At 38.8% G+C, this 16,549-nt stretch overlaps 1 protein-coding gene across 6 annotated transcripts in view; it reads left to right on the top strand.

Moving 5' to 3' along the window:
* Nucleotides 1–16,549, top strand: part of TENM1 (teneurin transmembrane protein 1) — an 864,097-nt gene that overhangs the window by 698,653 nt on the left and 148,895 nt on the right. For all 6 annotated transcript variants that reach the window (XM_056808890.1, XM_056808889.1, XM_056808891.1 and 3 more), the window contains one exon: nucleotides 12,367–12,583. In XM_056808890.1, coding sequence (XP_056664868.1) covers nucleotides 12,367–12,583 — 217 coding nt within the window. The remainder of the gene's footprint in view (nucleotides 1–12,366; nucleotides 12,584–16,549) is intronic.

A 16,549-nucleotide genomic window follows, 5' to 3' on the forward strand; every position in this document is an offset into this window, starting at 1 on the left:
TTTCCTTTTTTGCCTTGTAACTTTAAAAGGTTATTAAACCTAATATGTATAAGTAACATGGATTCGAGAGTGCGTTTGAGAGAATGAAACCTCTGAATGGATTACTGCACATTTGAGGTTAAATAAGTATCTGAGGGAGGATTCAGTCTTATCTTTCTGTGTCCCAATCCATTGCTCTATCTATTCGATTTTATATTCCAAACAGTTATTTAATTACCATGGGTGAGCACTATATCCCAGAGGACTGTGCTTTTTCCACTTGGTCCTTCCCTGAATCAAAACCTTAGTGTTATTCTTTGGAGAATGGGCCTAAAAGGTCCCAGAAGCACAGGATTTGAAATTTTGGAAGAGAACTCAGTGGCCAACCAGTCCATTTCCCACCTGCAATGAATCCCCCACTCTAATATACATGGCAAATGATCAACCATACTTGCCTTGAATTCCTCCAGTGAAAGAAGTGATTGGACTAAATAGCTTCTGAGCTCCCTTCCAAAATTAGGTGTCTGATTCTATGTGTGACCTTAGATAAGTCCCTTCCCTTTCTGAGCCTCAGTTTCCTCATTTGCAAAATGAGAGGATTGGAATAGATGGCCCCTGAGGGCCCTTCTAGCTCTGGATTTGTGACTTCCTGAGACTACCTGTTCTGATTTGGGACAATTTTTACTGATCTTAGTCAGCCTTTCCTGATGTAAAGACCAGATTTACCTCTTCTGTCCAGTGCTTGTACTTTTGTTCTCTGGGTCCAAATAGATCTGTAGGAATGAACTGTGGACTCATTGTGAGAAAGCAATGATCATTGCATTGCAAGGCAGCAACGCTATTCAGTCTTCCTGTGTGTCAGTGATATACCACTATGATTCAATCTCCCAAACTTATAATAAGCACTTACTAAGCTCCTACTGTGTGCCAGGCAATGTATGAAGCACCAGGGATACAGAGAAAGGCCAAAACATGGTTCCTTCCCTCAAGGAACTTAGGATCTAATGGAGGAGAAGATACACAAACAATTCTGTGCAAACAAGCTAGAAACAGGCTAAATTTGCACCATTCTCAGAGGGAAGGCCCTAGTGTTAAAGGGAATTGAGAAAATCTGCTTTAAAAAGGTAGGATTTGAGCTGGGACTTAAAGGAAGCCAGAAGGCAGAAATGATGAGAGGGAAAATTCTAAGCCAAAGGAAAAGCCAGAGAAAATACCCAGAAACAAGAGTTAGAGTGTCTTGTGCAAGAAAGACAAACAGTGGGGAGATCAGACTATATGGGCTGAAAAGAGAAAGGAGGAGCACTAGACGTCTGGAGAGGTAGGAGGGGTCCAGGTTATAAATGTCTTTCTTCACTCTACACCAGTTCCTATGAGACTTTCCATGTTTCACTGGTTGTCTCATATTATGGTTTCTAAAACAAGGAGTAATATTGCATTATGCTAGAATTTGTTCAGCCTCATTTTCGGTGAGGATCCACTTTTGGAAGAAGTGATATCCCTCTCCTGGAACTTCTCCAACAACTAAAAAGATATGGAAATAAAGTCACAAGGCTTTTCCTATGCAAAAAAGCTGTACAAAGAGAAAGAAATCTTCCCTGAGACCTCTTGGAGTGTAGTGTTTACATGCCTCTCCAAAGGAAAGGGAGAATTCTGCTCAGTTGACTCTTGAGGCAGAGAAGTGGATTACGGTAGAAGGCCCCATCTTGAAGATTGGGGAACAAGTAGCTCACTCTTTGGTGACTCCTTATTCTGCGTCATCTCAAGGTTCTGATTTTCTGGATCTATTCGCCAGCATCCAAATGACGGAAGTTGCTTAACTGAGTATGACAAATTATTCCCATGGTGGACTAAGTTGTTTTTCTTTTTTTAAGCCAGGAAGTGCCAATTGAACCTCTTTTCCAAAAAAATTAGCCCTCATTTTTTTTCGTCTTCCCAATCAGAAAAATAATTCAGAAGCATTGGCTTCAAGTAGCTACTCCCTGATTACTCTGTATTCTAGCTGGTCCTTAAAGAAAGCCAGAGATTTCTGCATACCAATCACTTTGCCAACTCATTAGTATAACTGCTCTTGCCTCTTCCTGCAGCCTTGGCTTCCCTGCCTTGTTCAGTCAGTGCATCCTGACTCCTAACAACTAATTGGGCCTCACTGAATGTGGGGGTGACGCAACCAGTCCAGGAGCTACCTGGGAGCTGTTTGAATAATAAAACAAGACAGAGAGCAAGCATTCTTTGGCTTTTGTTTTGCTTAAAATACCAAAAAAGAGCTTTCTCCTGCACAGGGCATAGGATACATGCTTACACTAGCCGTTAGAAGCCCGTCTAGCATCTGAAACCTGATTTTCCCTTTAGTGCTCCTACTCAGTTCCCACACAGTCACAGGAAAGCATTGGACCAGATGATCTCTCCTTGACTTTTCAAATGACCAACCCAAGACCTATCATATCAGCGACCCAAGAAAATGTATTGTTTGCACATGCATACACACGATCAGGTCATTCCACTGCTCATTAATATTGCTTATGCAGAAGAACAGGACAAAACAAGTATATGTTAAGTACCTACTATGTGCCAGGCACCATATTTGGCACTTTACAAATATTAACTCATTTGGTCCTCAAAGTAACCCTTGAAGGTTATTTTACCATTTTACAGTCGAAGAGACAAAATGCAAAGTCCTATATGGACCAAACTATTCATAGCAGAATAGAACAGCTAGAGAGGTTGAGTGAGTTTTCCAAGGTCTTGTTGCTATTAATCTCAGGCTGAAATTGAACTTGGGTATTTCTGATTCCAAGCCCAGAACTATTTACTGAGCCACTTCTCTTAAGTAATACCATCTGTTATCTCTAAGATGATTCTATGAGAATGGGAGGAGAGAAAGATACTCAGGATATCATGATGATGTAAAAAACAAGACTAATGAAAATTATTACATGTTTGAAGAGTTATGTAAAATCAGATCTCATTTAATCAGATATTTTGTTTTTCAGTAATTTACATTGTTGTTGTTATCTTTTGTCCTTCAGCAAAGTTCTCTTCTAGGAATTCCCTGTACCAATTAAATCATAGAGGCAGTTCCTATCCATTTATTTTTTACCTTCATTTCTGGGTATATCTCTCCTCCATTTATTCCCCAGGTCATCCTTTGTAAATAAAATAGAAAGTTTAAGAGAAAAAAAAAGCATTTCACCAAAACTAACCAACACATCAGCAAAATCTGATTGCAGATACAGCATTCTATACCCATAGTCTCCCACCTCAGCAAAGTAGGAAGGGAGTCACACTGTCTCTCTCCTTTTGGGGGGACAGATTTGTTCATTACAATGAAAACATTCAGTTTGGGGAGTTTTGTTTTTTGGTACTATTCTTCTTACCACAAGATTACAGGGTTGTAATCTTTCCATAGACCTGTTCCTGGTTCTACTTTCTTCCTTCATCAGTTCTTATGTCTTCCCATATGTCCCTGAATTCTTCATATTCATTGCTTTTTATGGCACAGTAATACACCACAATTCATTTAGCCACTCTCCAATCAGTGGAATTTCGTTGCTAGTTCTTCACTCCTACCTAAAAAAATGCTGCTATGAGTATTTTGGTTCATATAGGACCTTGCATTCTCTCTTTGACTTCCTTGGGGGATATATGCCAGCAATGGAATCTCCAAATTGGGGTATGGATACACTTTCATAGCATATTATCAAATTGCTTTGCAGAAGCAATGGTTTTACCATTGTCTCAGCTCTATCAACAATATATTAGTGTGCCTGTTTTCTGGAAGCCCTTCCAACACCATTTCTCTCTTTTTATCATCTTTACTAGTTGAGCAGGAAGTAAAAGTTTAGTATTGTTTGTTTTGCATATCTATTATTATAAATAATTTAAATGTTTTTCTGTATGATTGTTGATATTCTGAATCCTTCTTGCTCTTTATACATCTCCTTTGACCTTTTATTTACTGGAGAATAGCTCTTGGTCTTATCTATTTGTATTAGTTCCTTACATATCTTGTGTATCAGAACCCTGTCAGAAATACTTGATGCCAAAATCTTTTTCCCAATTAACAACTTCCTTTCTTATCTCATATTCATTGGTTTTGTATATTATTCATTTTATCTTTTAATTATATCTATCCTTTGATTGAGAATTCTCTCTTAGCCATACATAAGAGATAGGTACCTAACCTAGTTACTTTCTAACTTTTTTTATAATGTGAACTTAATAATTAAGTCTCATATCCACTTTGTGTTTAATGTGATATATGGTGTGATATGCTGGTCTGAACCTAATTTCTGCTGAAATGCCTTCCAATTTTCCCAGAAAATCTTAGGGTATTCTTTCCCAAATAATTTTTTATTTTCTTGATTTTTACTTAAATGTACAGAGCGCTCACAGGTGTTAGAATTCTCAACAGGCATTTTGTAGTGAATCAATCTCCTTACACATTAGATATTTAGTCTGTAATTGAGCTGTTCTACAAATATTTATCTTCAGATCTGGTCTGTACTATTTGTCCCTCAAAAACAAGTTTTAGAACACTTCTTTTAACTGGAACCTAACTAACCAATAAACCCAAATGCCAAAGCATTTCTCTCTTTTAAGACAAAAGGGGCAGGTCCTAAGAGAATAGTCCCATCTAAGGCACTCGATACTACAATATTTTGTTTCCTGGAGCATCAAATCCCCAAAATAGAATTTTTAGGGATGCAGTTTAGATGAACATATCTAGAGATAAGTACACATTCTGTCCCATTTCCTAAACTTCCTTTTGTTTCTTTTATCAAGGAACAGAAATTCATTGTGGTTTACTTGATAGGGAAGAAAAGGTGCCTCAGGCATTTTTGGAAAGTTGTCACTAATTTTGATAATCTTCATTATTAGTATCAAGGAAGGCATAAAGCAGACAGATATAGTTACCAAAATTATTTGTTACTATCATGGAGAATGCATAGCAGAGTATCCAAGTGAAAGAGAAATTCCAAATGAGTTGTTACATCTTCCAAATGACCCTATTTGACATTTTGCCCTTGGTATCAGGTCCAGAAACATTTGAAAATTTGCTAGTTAAGATCCATAATCAAGCAAGAGCTTATCCTACCAATTTACAGAAGAGAAACCTAGTAGATAAAGAATGTCTGTTCAGTCTATAATATGGACATCTCACAGGTCTCATGCCTCAGTATGTATTTCTTGAACAGATACTGTGCTGGGCCCAGAATTGAACAGGAGGGGAGCAGTTTGGACTACCCCTGGAACATTGCACAATGCCTTTAATAAGCCCAAGTTTTTCATTGAAACAGAGGCCCATCTTTTCAATACCTGTCTTCTTTAGGTGTTGTTAGGTGGCTGTGAGAAACCATGGGAAATCAAATACCTAGAGAATTTGAATAGAGGACACAAAGAGCATTAGAGAGATGCATGGTTGACATGAGCACATTGCCACACATTACTATTGAAGGATTACAAAAGAGAAATCATAGAAAGGAGAAGAAATCAGAGAGAGAAGTAGGTGGGCCAGTTAGGTGGCAAAAGATACATGATAATGGTTGACAATCCACTTGCTCTGTTTGTATCCACTCAGCATAGACACATGTAGAGGAAGATAACCAGCATGCTAGGTCTGCCCACATATAAGATTTGTGGAAAAACAAAGCTGAGACTTGTGCAAAGTGAAGAACTGTGATTAGGTTGTGATACCATTGGAGAGCGTCCCTCTACTGATTACATCACAGCTCTACCAAAATACAGAAGTCACTAATTAAACAGAAGCAATGGAGAATTGTATTCTCTGAGTGAGCTTCTTTTTCCCTCTGCTTTTACATTTCCTTCTTTCCTTTGTTAAGCAGCCTTTGGTTTCCCAAACTCCTCCACGTCCTGTAGTAATTGGTATTCATACTCATTTGCAAAAAAAAATTATGGAATCTTGGAACATCAACAATAGAAATGACCACAAAGGTTATCTAGTCCTGAATCTTCATAATCCAGAGCAAGAAACTGAGTCCCAGACTGGAAAAGAGACACTTTCCCAAGGTCTCTCAGACATTAGTGAGAAAACAAGGCCTACAACTGCTTTTTTCAAAGATTATGACAAAAAAATAAAGTATTAAATAAACAATAAAATAAATAAATAAGTATTAAATCATAGGAATCATCTTATGTAATCACCCTGACAGAAATCATTACTCGTTAAGGGCAAGTGGCCATTTGCAAACTTGTCATAGTTATGTTTCCTTAAGGTTATTGAACTTTAGAAATGTATCACATGAGTGAATTTTGAACTTGCTGGTCCATGTTGTGCTATTCCACAGAATACAGTAAACTGGGGAAAGGAACTAGAAACAGCAGTGACCAGAAAAAAACAAACAGAAAACAAATAGAAACAACAAGGAACTTACCCTGCTAAGAGCCAAGGATCTTGTCTCCATTTCCTCTTCAGTTCTAATTGGAGATTCTTTTTTTTTTGGAAGACTTACTCTTAGATCCTCTTGACTATCCTTGATCTCTCACCTCATTTCCAGTGACACCCTATTTTGTGAAGTATTATTCATCACTTGAAAAATACCTCTGAAAGAAATAAAATGAGAATTTTTATCTAAATTCCATAACTAGGAGCTGTACGCTGTTACTGTGTAATGCAAGTCCCTGCCCTCTTCACATAATCTGTATGCCAAGTGAAGTTAGTAATACTTACTACTAGTATACCATGCAATGAAGAAAACTAACGAAACGATGTTTGAAATCCAGTAATTTCGGTTAAAATGGAAGATCAAGATTTGATATCCGTGAAAAATCTATCCCTTTTGAATGTATCAGTTACTTGTTATAATCTCCAGGATGCTTAGAAATATCATTAGGAACCATATTGTTAGGACATATACTCTGTAATAGAGAAGAACAGAAAACAAAGTTGATCTGTTTGAGCCCAAAAATTGTTGAGAGTATTAAAAAGTTCGAGCAGTAGCTGTGGTTTGAGTTGGGGAAGTCCAAGGTTCAGATTAACTTTGCTCCTCCAATTAAAGCAATTATATCTCAGTAATTCCCGAATGAGAGAGCAGGGACAAAGGAGGAAGTGTTATTGGTGACTTATAATTGAAAGACAGTTTTATTATTTTGAAGTACATAAAAAATTAGAACCGAGTTAACTGTGTTACTTATTAAAGGGCCTTAGGGAATTTATTTTAGTGAATAGTTGTGAGTGATTTGTAATTAATTTACATGTTTTATAAGTGTTTGAAAGAAGTTTGAACATTCCTCCTACAATTTTGTCTGACTATTAATTTGTTAAGGAAACCATTTTGCATAGATGTCACGGAGGGACAAAATTTCTGTTTCTTTCCCGCTTCTGACCACACTGTTATAAATTCTAAATCTCTGGAGTTCAATAGATAAGCTTTTGCTGTGGTATTAATGAAAACTACTGTTTCCCTGTGACTCCAGGAGTCTTTTATCTGCCACAGATCTCACCTGCGCAAGCGTGCCACAAAATGGACACATTCCAATGAGCTGAGCATGCTGCAGACCTTATCATCTTTTAGCCAGTGCAGAAGGGCAAGAGCTTGTTAAGCTGCTGTTCCAGACCCCTGGTCTCAATGATCCCCTTGACTGCAGTCACTCCTGTGTGATGGAGAGCAGCTGGCTTTCATTTTCTGCCTCCACCTCCCTTCCACAGAAATGTTCCCAGCTCCTTAGCCTTCCTCTTGTCTTCCCAAGGAACGATATACAGTGCTCATGAATTTGGCTACTGTCTTGCTCCTTATGCATAACTGTCTCCCCAGGGTTATTTCTAATAGCATTAGCCATCATCCTTTGGAAAGAAGGTGTATCTTCTGTATCTAAATACTCATCTATTCATTGGGACTCCACTGTGTCCAGTTAGGACCTTATGCCACATCCTCAGTTTCTGATAGAAGCTAGGTGTTTACCAAATGCTCGTGGTCCAAGATCGCTCTGTGTCCAATTCTGACTTGCTTCACTGAAACATATGTAATGCCTTGTACATAATGATCATACAACACAAATCAGCACTAGGTTCCCCATTTCCTAGATGGTCATGCTGAGGCCTAGAGACAGGCATGCCTCAATGTTAGCCAAACATATGCTTTCTGCTAGGCATGAAGTGAATATTATGGTCACCACTACCAAAAGGGCACATGTTCTTTAATTACATGATCCAGAATAGAGCTCTATTGGCACTGAATTCTCCATTTTCCTTTGCCTAGGCTCCCCCTTGACCAGGGGCAGGCATGTACAAGGCAAGTACACTTGGCTTCTGGGAAATTTAACTTGGTTGCCCATTGATTCATGACTTTAGCCTCAGCAGCTCATGCTATGACTTCCTGTCACCATTCCCATTAAGTAGCAAAGCCAGATCCATTGTCAAGGCCACACAGCCTTCCTCATCTTTAATGGGGCTATTTTCTCCATATATGGATACGCATATGCACGTTTCCATCTTGTAAAAGGAACAAGCAACAAAAGCTGAGTGTTCTAAAATTCCGTATGTCCATACCTGCTACACAGAGCTAGGCTGTCACTAGAGTGCCACAGTTTCTAATTCAAGACAACAAACGAACTGTTAATAACAAAAAAACCCACACCCAATGTGAATTTCATTTGCACCTCTCTGCAACAGTCTAGACAGGCTACATTGGGTGCTATCCAATGTGATAATTGCTAAGTAGATCTTTGCCACATACTGGGCTCATGTACGAATTACAATTTGGGGGTTGCATGTCATTATTGCTTTCTCTTCCTATGGCCTTTCAAGATTTGACAGAAGCCTTGCTGTCTTCTCAGGAAATAGAGGGCCAACCCCGCATAATAGGCAATTATTAAATAAGAAACTTTAGCTTGGAATTTACAGTAGCACATAACACGAAGAGAATTGGTGTCTTCATTTTCAATCATTTTTTCATTTGATTCATTTTGGAGTCTTTTGTCTTAAGTCACATTGCTTTTTTATTTATTTTAATGTTCTTTTCTTTCTTCCAAAAACAATTTGAATGCTTGACAGGTTGGAACGTGTGTGAACCCAATTTTTTATTCCCAATTTTCTTATTATGAATGGATTGCAAGATAAAAGTGACTGACCTAAAAAACCAATTTTTCATTGTTGTATGCTTTGCTTTAGACATCAGAGTAGTCTTTTCAGAGCCCCATCACTTTGCTTGCTTTTCTTGGCCACCACATGCAAAATGATAGTAAGTTAATGAGATGAGTCACCGAGCTTTGGAAATATGGTGGGAAAGTCCAGAACCTGTGGAAAATCTGCTAGCATTTGTCAATTGGGAGGAATTTTTTATTGTAACTAATCTGCCCTTAAAAGTTACTTTTGGGGGGGGGCAGAAAGACAGAGAGAGAAACAGAGAGACAGAGACAGAGAGAAAAAGAGAGAGATAAGTAGATGTCAGGGCAAAAACACACTGAGTAAACAGAGAAAGCATTAAAGCAGCAAACTGCATTTTAAATCAAAGCTGTATCTGTGGTATAGGGAATTTTAAAGGACTCCATGTGGGGAAAAGTATTTCCTGGGGGCCTTAGGGCTGCTGTTACAAACACCTCCTCTCCTGGTGATCCTCGCTTTCAGAGCCCCCAGCTGTGATGTCTCTCCCTACAGCTAAGCAGCAGGAAACAGATAGACAGAGATGCATGAAACCCATAACAGTGTCATTGATCCATGTCCTTTGGGAGGTGGGGGCAGGGAGGAATGGTGATTAGTATACATAGCCCTATACCCACCCCAGTGCAACCCCCAGATTAGGGTTACTTAAGAACCTTCAGAATAGCTCTTATTTGTGATTTACTGGGCAGAGGATGATGGATATAACTCCTCACGGAAATTGAACCTAAAGAGAGTAAAAGGAAAGAAATGGGAGGTAGCCTCTCCTTCAAAGCCTCCTTGATTTCTCTTGGGCTACAGTGGGGTGGAACAGTAATCACTGTCTCGGAGCCTCAGTAGAAGAATGCCCACACCTTCTCCCTCACTGACTGGCATGTAGCTTTGTCAATCATCCAGGAACCTCGAATGCTAAGTGACAATTCTGTACCTTGTTTGGTAGACATTAGGAAGTGATCATTAAGGTCTATACTAGGATAGTGACAGTAGGAACAAAAGGGATGCAGCTGCCAGAGATTTTGCAATGGTAAAATCAACAGAACTTGGTGAATTATTGCAATGAGAAAGGTGAAGGAAAGAGAACTGTGAAATAAAAATGCCAAGATTTCTAACTTGGAGGAGGTGTGGTGTCACTGACAGACAACAGGGAAGACAGAAGAAGGAACAGTCTTGAAGAAAAAGATAATCATTTTGGAATATGTTGAATTTGACTTGCTCAGTGGATGGACCATCCAGCTGAAGATTCCACTAGGTAGCTGGAGATGAGTCTAGAGCTTGAGGGCAAAGTTCTGGTCCCCGGTATTCAGGTTTAGGAGAGTCTTCCCATGGGAGAATAAAGGAGATTGATCCTTAAGACAAAGAGGAATTGGACTGTGAAGAGTGCCTAGGCAAAACTTTGGGGAATACCCACCTTAAGAGGTTGGGAAAGAAGAAGTCCCAGACTCTGAGTAATATTGGAGAGGAAGGAGGAGAACTCGGAGATATTGATATTTCAATGGCCTTGGGGGGAAAGGGTATCAAGAACAAGGGGGTGGTCAGCAATGTGACATTCTAGACAGAGATTAAGGAGGATGAGAGCTAAGAGAAGACCACTGTATTGAGTGATAGGAAAAGAGGTTTCTATGCACATTCAAGAGGACTATTTCAGCAAACTAATGAGGGCAGAAACACTTACATTGGAGACATGGGATATAGTAGCCTACCTTTTCTAGAAGTTGGGAGTGAAAAGTAGGAGAGAAGGAAGATAAAAAAGTTGAGCAGGAAGGCCCATTCAGTCCTGGGGTCATATGGGGAAAAGCCAGTGGAAGGAGACAAATGGAAGATTCTAGAGCCAGAGGGAATGAGTAAGACCCTGGAGGGAACTAGAAAGGGTAGAGGAATGTGTTTTCCATCAGAGAAAAGACTGTAAATCTAGAGGTGGAAGGGACCTCAGAGATCATCTTATTCAATACCTACATTTTATGGATGAGGCATCTGTGACCCAGAGAGGGGAAGACACTTGCTGGGGTCATCCAGCTAGTAAATAGAAGAGCTGGAACTTGACTCCATAGCCAGATTTTATTACATTATGCTGTGTGTGTACCTTTTAGGAGTCAGGAAAGAAGAGAAAGAAAGAAGATAGATTCTAACTTGCCTTTAAACAGAATGTACAATCTTGAAGAGAAAAATAACAATTTTGTCATATATTTAGAATATAACTTTCTGGAAAAGAGGTGTTTGAGAGACACACAGACAGACAGATGGACAGATTAATAGATGATACATAGATAGAAAAATAGGTAGACAAACACACAGACAGATGGAAGGAAAGACACACAGGAATAGACAATAAGATAGAGATAATGATAGAAAGATGGCTATAAAGATAGAAAAATAGATAGAGCCCCAATTTCTTTTAATTTTATATCAACCTCATGTAATTAATAAATTTCTATATAATTTTCATAGGAAAGCAACATACAGTAATATAACATCAATAAATAAATTAAATAAAGAAATAAAGAAAACATAATACAGTAATAAAGCATGTGGATTTGGAGTTAGAGGACTTGAGCTTGAAACCAGGCTATTTCTAGCTACATGACCTTATACAAGTCACCTAACCTCCATGGGCCTTAGTTCATCTATAAACTGTAGGGGTTGTTCTAGCTTACCTCTTTAAGATCCCTTCCAACTCTATCCATGGAGTAAATTCAACATAATGGAAAAACCACAAGGCATGTGGGCATTTAAAAAAACTGAATTGCAAGCTCTTTAAGATCTGGCCATTGTTTTGGGTTTTTTTCTCTTTGTATCCCTAGAGGGCCCAGCATAGGGAGGGTGCATAGAAAAAGCATTTGTTACAGTGAATGAATGAACAGATTCTGATTTAGAACTAGAAGAGCCTTTAGAGCTAATCTACCTACTTTCTGGGAAGAGGAAAGCGAATACCAGAGGGAGGAACTCCCCCAGTGTCCGACAGCCTTAGCACCTGGCAGAACAGAGCCTCAAAGCCGGGCATGTCTTGCCTCCCAATCCAAGGTGCTTGTCATGGTTCTGCATTGCCTCTGATTGGTGGTCTGCTACAGTCCATTTGTGCAGAATGAATTCAGATGAGGGAGGAACCTCTGCATGATGTAGCTGGAGTTCCTCAGAAGAGCTCTCTTTAAGGTGATATGAGAATTTCTGAAAAATAGCCAAATGGATCCTATTTCCAAGTCAAAACATGGTAGTCACTTTTCACTGTGTTCTAAAGTTTCTCTTTCCTCCATTAAACCCAAGTTGTTCCTTTTCAGATGGTTTGACTGACTGTGTGGACCCTGACTGCTGCCAACAAAGCAACTGTTACATCACCCCTCTCTGCCAGGGCTCCCCAGATCCCTTGGACCTCGTTCAGCAGAGCCTACCTCTGCTCTCCCAGCATCCTCCTCAACTCTTCTACGACCGAATCAAATTCCTCATTGGCAAAGACAGCACTCACGTCATTCCTAGAGACGTCTCATTTGACAGCAGGTACCTGTTGATCGTCAATAATATGTTATGATGTCAATTACGTTATGATGTCAATTACGTTATGATGATCATTTAATTCAATTCAAATATCTCTTTCATAACTACTCTCTACCAGACTTTGAGCTAAGTACTGGGAATGTGTAAATAAAAGGAAAAGGGGGGCCTGTTGTCCTGAAGCTTGAGTTCTCAAGCAGATAAATAAACAAACTATGGTGGGAGAAGGGAGTGAGCTCTAACAACTGGAAGAAGGCTCCACATGGGAATTAGCAATTTATCCTGAGCCTTGAAGAAATATGGAGATTCTGGTAGATGTAGGTGACAAAGGAGTACGTTATATGCATGTAAGACAGTCTTTGGAAAGGCACAGTGGCCAGTGAAATCAGAGAACAGCTATAGGCTGGAACATTAAGTGCATGAAGGAAAATCTGAAAGATGGGTGGATGTCAGACTGGGGAAGGTTTTAAATGCCAGGTTGGGAAGTGAGCTTTTTATCCTGAAAGTAATAGGGACTTATTGAAGGCTCTTGAGGAGACCAATGACATAGTCAAGCTGATGTGGTAAGAATATTATTCTGGTAGCTAGAGAGAACGTGGTATTGATGAATCTGAATTAGCAGGGAAGAGAAATGTTCGGAAGGTTGTGCTTTTTAGGGAATCCTAGATTTAACATTGGAAGCAACCATAGAGGTCATGTGGTCCAACATCATCATTTTACACATGAGGCCCAGAAAGATTCAGTGACTTCTCAAAATCCCAGAGATGGCTGGCAGTATAAGCGGACTTGGAATCCAGGGCCTCTGGTTTCGGCCCTGCAGTCGTTCCTTCTTTACTCATAATCCATTATCTATTTTGTTGTCATAATAACACCTATGGTAAACAGCAGAAACATAGCAGAAAAGGCAAAAGCAGAAAACTCCTTTATGATCATTAAAGGCTTTATACAAGAAACAGTCAAACACTCACTCATTTCTACAATATCAAAATATATTTTCCCATTTATATATGCAGATTTAACTGCCCCCCAAATTATATATGTATGCATGTGCATAGACACACACATATATAAAATTAATAAGAATCATATATTAGCAAATGGCCACAAGGAGGAAGAGCAGGTACTTTTTAGCACTAAATTCTGTTAAAATTTCACATTCTGTATTTTTGGAGGTTAAGCTTGAATTCTAAAACTTTAATTTTAATGATCTAAGCCGTGCTTTTTTCCTTGATAAGAAATGATGCCCTGTGTAATTAGCGTGTGAGTTTGGCTTTCTTATCATGGAATCTTAGATCAGCAACTGGAAGGGTTATTCTTATGCACCTGAAGTCCAGGGAGAGACTGAGCCTTTCACACAATCACATAGATAGTAAATTACAAAGTCCATAATTTTAACCCTCTGCTCCAAATCGAAACCTAATTATAAAATGCAGATGGTTTTACTTATTTTTATTAATGATTTGTACCCAGACACAGCCCATTTGCTAAAGAAAAAAGCCACCATTATTAACCTACTTGGAAGCAGAAAAGAGAGCGATCCCATGCATTTCCACAGTGAGGTGATTTTTTCTGCTCATGCTTTAGCCATGGCATATTTTTCTAATTAAACAAAGTGTGGCCATAATTACAATTTTGTGAAAATAATTTGTTCATTAGGCTAATTAATAAGATAGATTTCAAAGGGAACTGCAACTTGAATTTTTTAAAAAAACAGAATTCAGAAGCTCCTGTTATGGCCCTCATTTCCTGGTACATTGGGTCTTCCATGAAGCTAAAGGGCTTGTCTGGATGCCCACAATCATCTAAGAATGAGTCAGCTAAGCCTTGCTTTATACATTGACATATTCCAACACTCCCCCACAAAAACAAGATGCACAAAAATGTGTGTTTCAAATCCATTTTCTGACTCCCTTTTTCATTTCAAAAACATCGTTTCACAGAATAGAAAAAAAAAGAAGCCCTGATACAATTTTTAAATTATATTTATTTTATTTATTTATTATTTAATATTAATAATATAAATAATGTTAATTATTTATATTTATATAATATTTATTGTTATATTATTATATAATATAAACATTATTATATATAATATTTCTATAAAATGGTATTAATATAATGTTATTTATTTATTATTATGTTATTCTTCCACACAGTTCTTCTGATAGATAGTTAAGCAAAACAATCTTCACCCTTTTTAAAAGCTTACATAATACTGCCATATTCCCATAGTTAGTTGCTCTTGCATTGAGATATCACTGCAATTTCTGGAGGCATTGAGTGTTCATTTGAATAACGCTCTTGACTCTTTAGTTAGAAGAACCTCGTGAACCTATGGAGATGATAGTTTGCTTCTTTTGTACCACACTTAGGCCAAGAGGTCTGGGTAATCTTCTTAGGAAAAACAAACCATGAGAGTTTGCTCATTACTGGATTTAGAGAAATGTCACCCACATACTTAAAATGCTAATAATTGCAGAACTTTAATGGCCAGGACTTCATAACTGTGTTGCAAATGTGCTTGTTTTTCCAACACTTAACCTTAACCTACCTTCTCTGGCTAATATGAAGACCTGACATTGGCCAGTGTTTGAACTGGCTAATGTGTGCATACCTACATACGTTGTTTTGAAAAGCTGTATTAATTAGTGCCTGCTTTCTCTGAATCTATGGTCAGAAGAGAGATGAAGGTAGTGGAGAAAGAAAAAGAGAGAGCTCAATGTATAAGAATTTAATAAATCATCTAACTTCCTTCCCAGAGTTTTTGTAAACCCTTGAATCTTGGAATCAATACTGTGTATCGGTTCTAAGGTAGAAAAGCAGTAAGGGCTAGGCCATGGGGGTTAAGGGACTTGCCCAGGGTCACACGGCTAGGAAGTGTCTAAGGCCAGGACCTCCCATCTAGGCCTGGCTCCCAATCCACTGAGCCACCCAGCTGCCCTCCCCTTTCTAGAGATCTAAAAAAAATGTGTTTGATTACTATCTCACATCCTTACAACCATTCTCTCCCTCTGAACTCTCCCTTGTGATGAAGAAAAATGATTAAACCAAAGTATCTGATAGAGAGATTTTGGAAATGAATTTGATATTTTGTCCTACTTGGACTTTTGTAAGGGAGGCATCAAGCATTGTCATTCTTTGTGAGTATTGCATTGCCTCGACTCCTGACAGAGCCAAATAAATATATCATTGACAAGTCAGCAGAAGAAGCAGGCTTTTCATGCCACGGGTTCCAAACATCAAGGCTAGCTTCAAAACAGTTAGTAATTGACTTGAAAACATTTCTGCCCTCTCAGCCCTGGTCTGGGATGATTTCTACATGGCCGAGTCTTAGCCATCCCCATAGCAGTGATTTCTTCATTGTTCCTTAGAGCACAGGTCAGCAAACCATGGCCCACAGGCCAAATCCAGCCTGCCGCCGACAAACTAAGATTAGTAATTTGTCAGCAAATCCTGGATAACGTGTCCATTTTTCCTATCAAAGGTGGGAATGCTCGCCTACCTCTGGACTCCATGACAGTCTCCAGATTTTAGGTGGTCAATTGAAGAAAGAATGGAACCAAAACCTGATAACTGATCATGGAATGTGCCCAGTGACTCAACAAATTCCAGTAAAGAGAAAAAGCAGAGCCTTCGAGAGCCGAAAGTATACAGGATAATCTAGAGCAGGGCATTTGGAACGATAACGTCCAAAAAAATAAAGGAAAATTTCGACACCCAAGAAATAGCTTCTTGCTTATGCCTAGAGCCACCAGCTTAGAAGCTGTCAGAATGAGCAGGCTGGGTTTGGCTCTTCGTGACCTCTTCTGTCTGGTATGACTAGGCTTCTTGAATATATGCGTTAAGTAAGCAACTTATCAATTAGTGAGTGTCGCTTTCACCTAGTGATCTCAGGCATTAAAAATAGTATTTTGATGTTCAAAAATGCCTGTTTTTTCAGAAAGGAATGGAGAACAGTGTTCCCTTTGG

Source organism: Monodelphis domestica, chromosome X, assembly GCF_027887165.1.
Source record: "Monodelphis domestica isolate mMonDom1 chromosome X, mMonDom1.pri, whole genome shotgun sequence".
NCBI lineage: Eukaryota > Metazoa > Chordata > Mammalia > Didelphimorphia > Didelphidae > Monodelphis > Monodelphis domestica.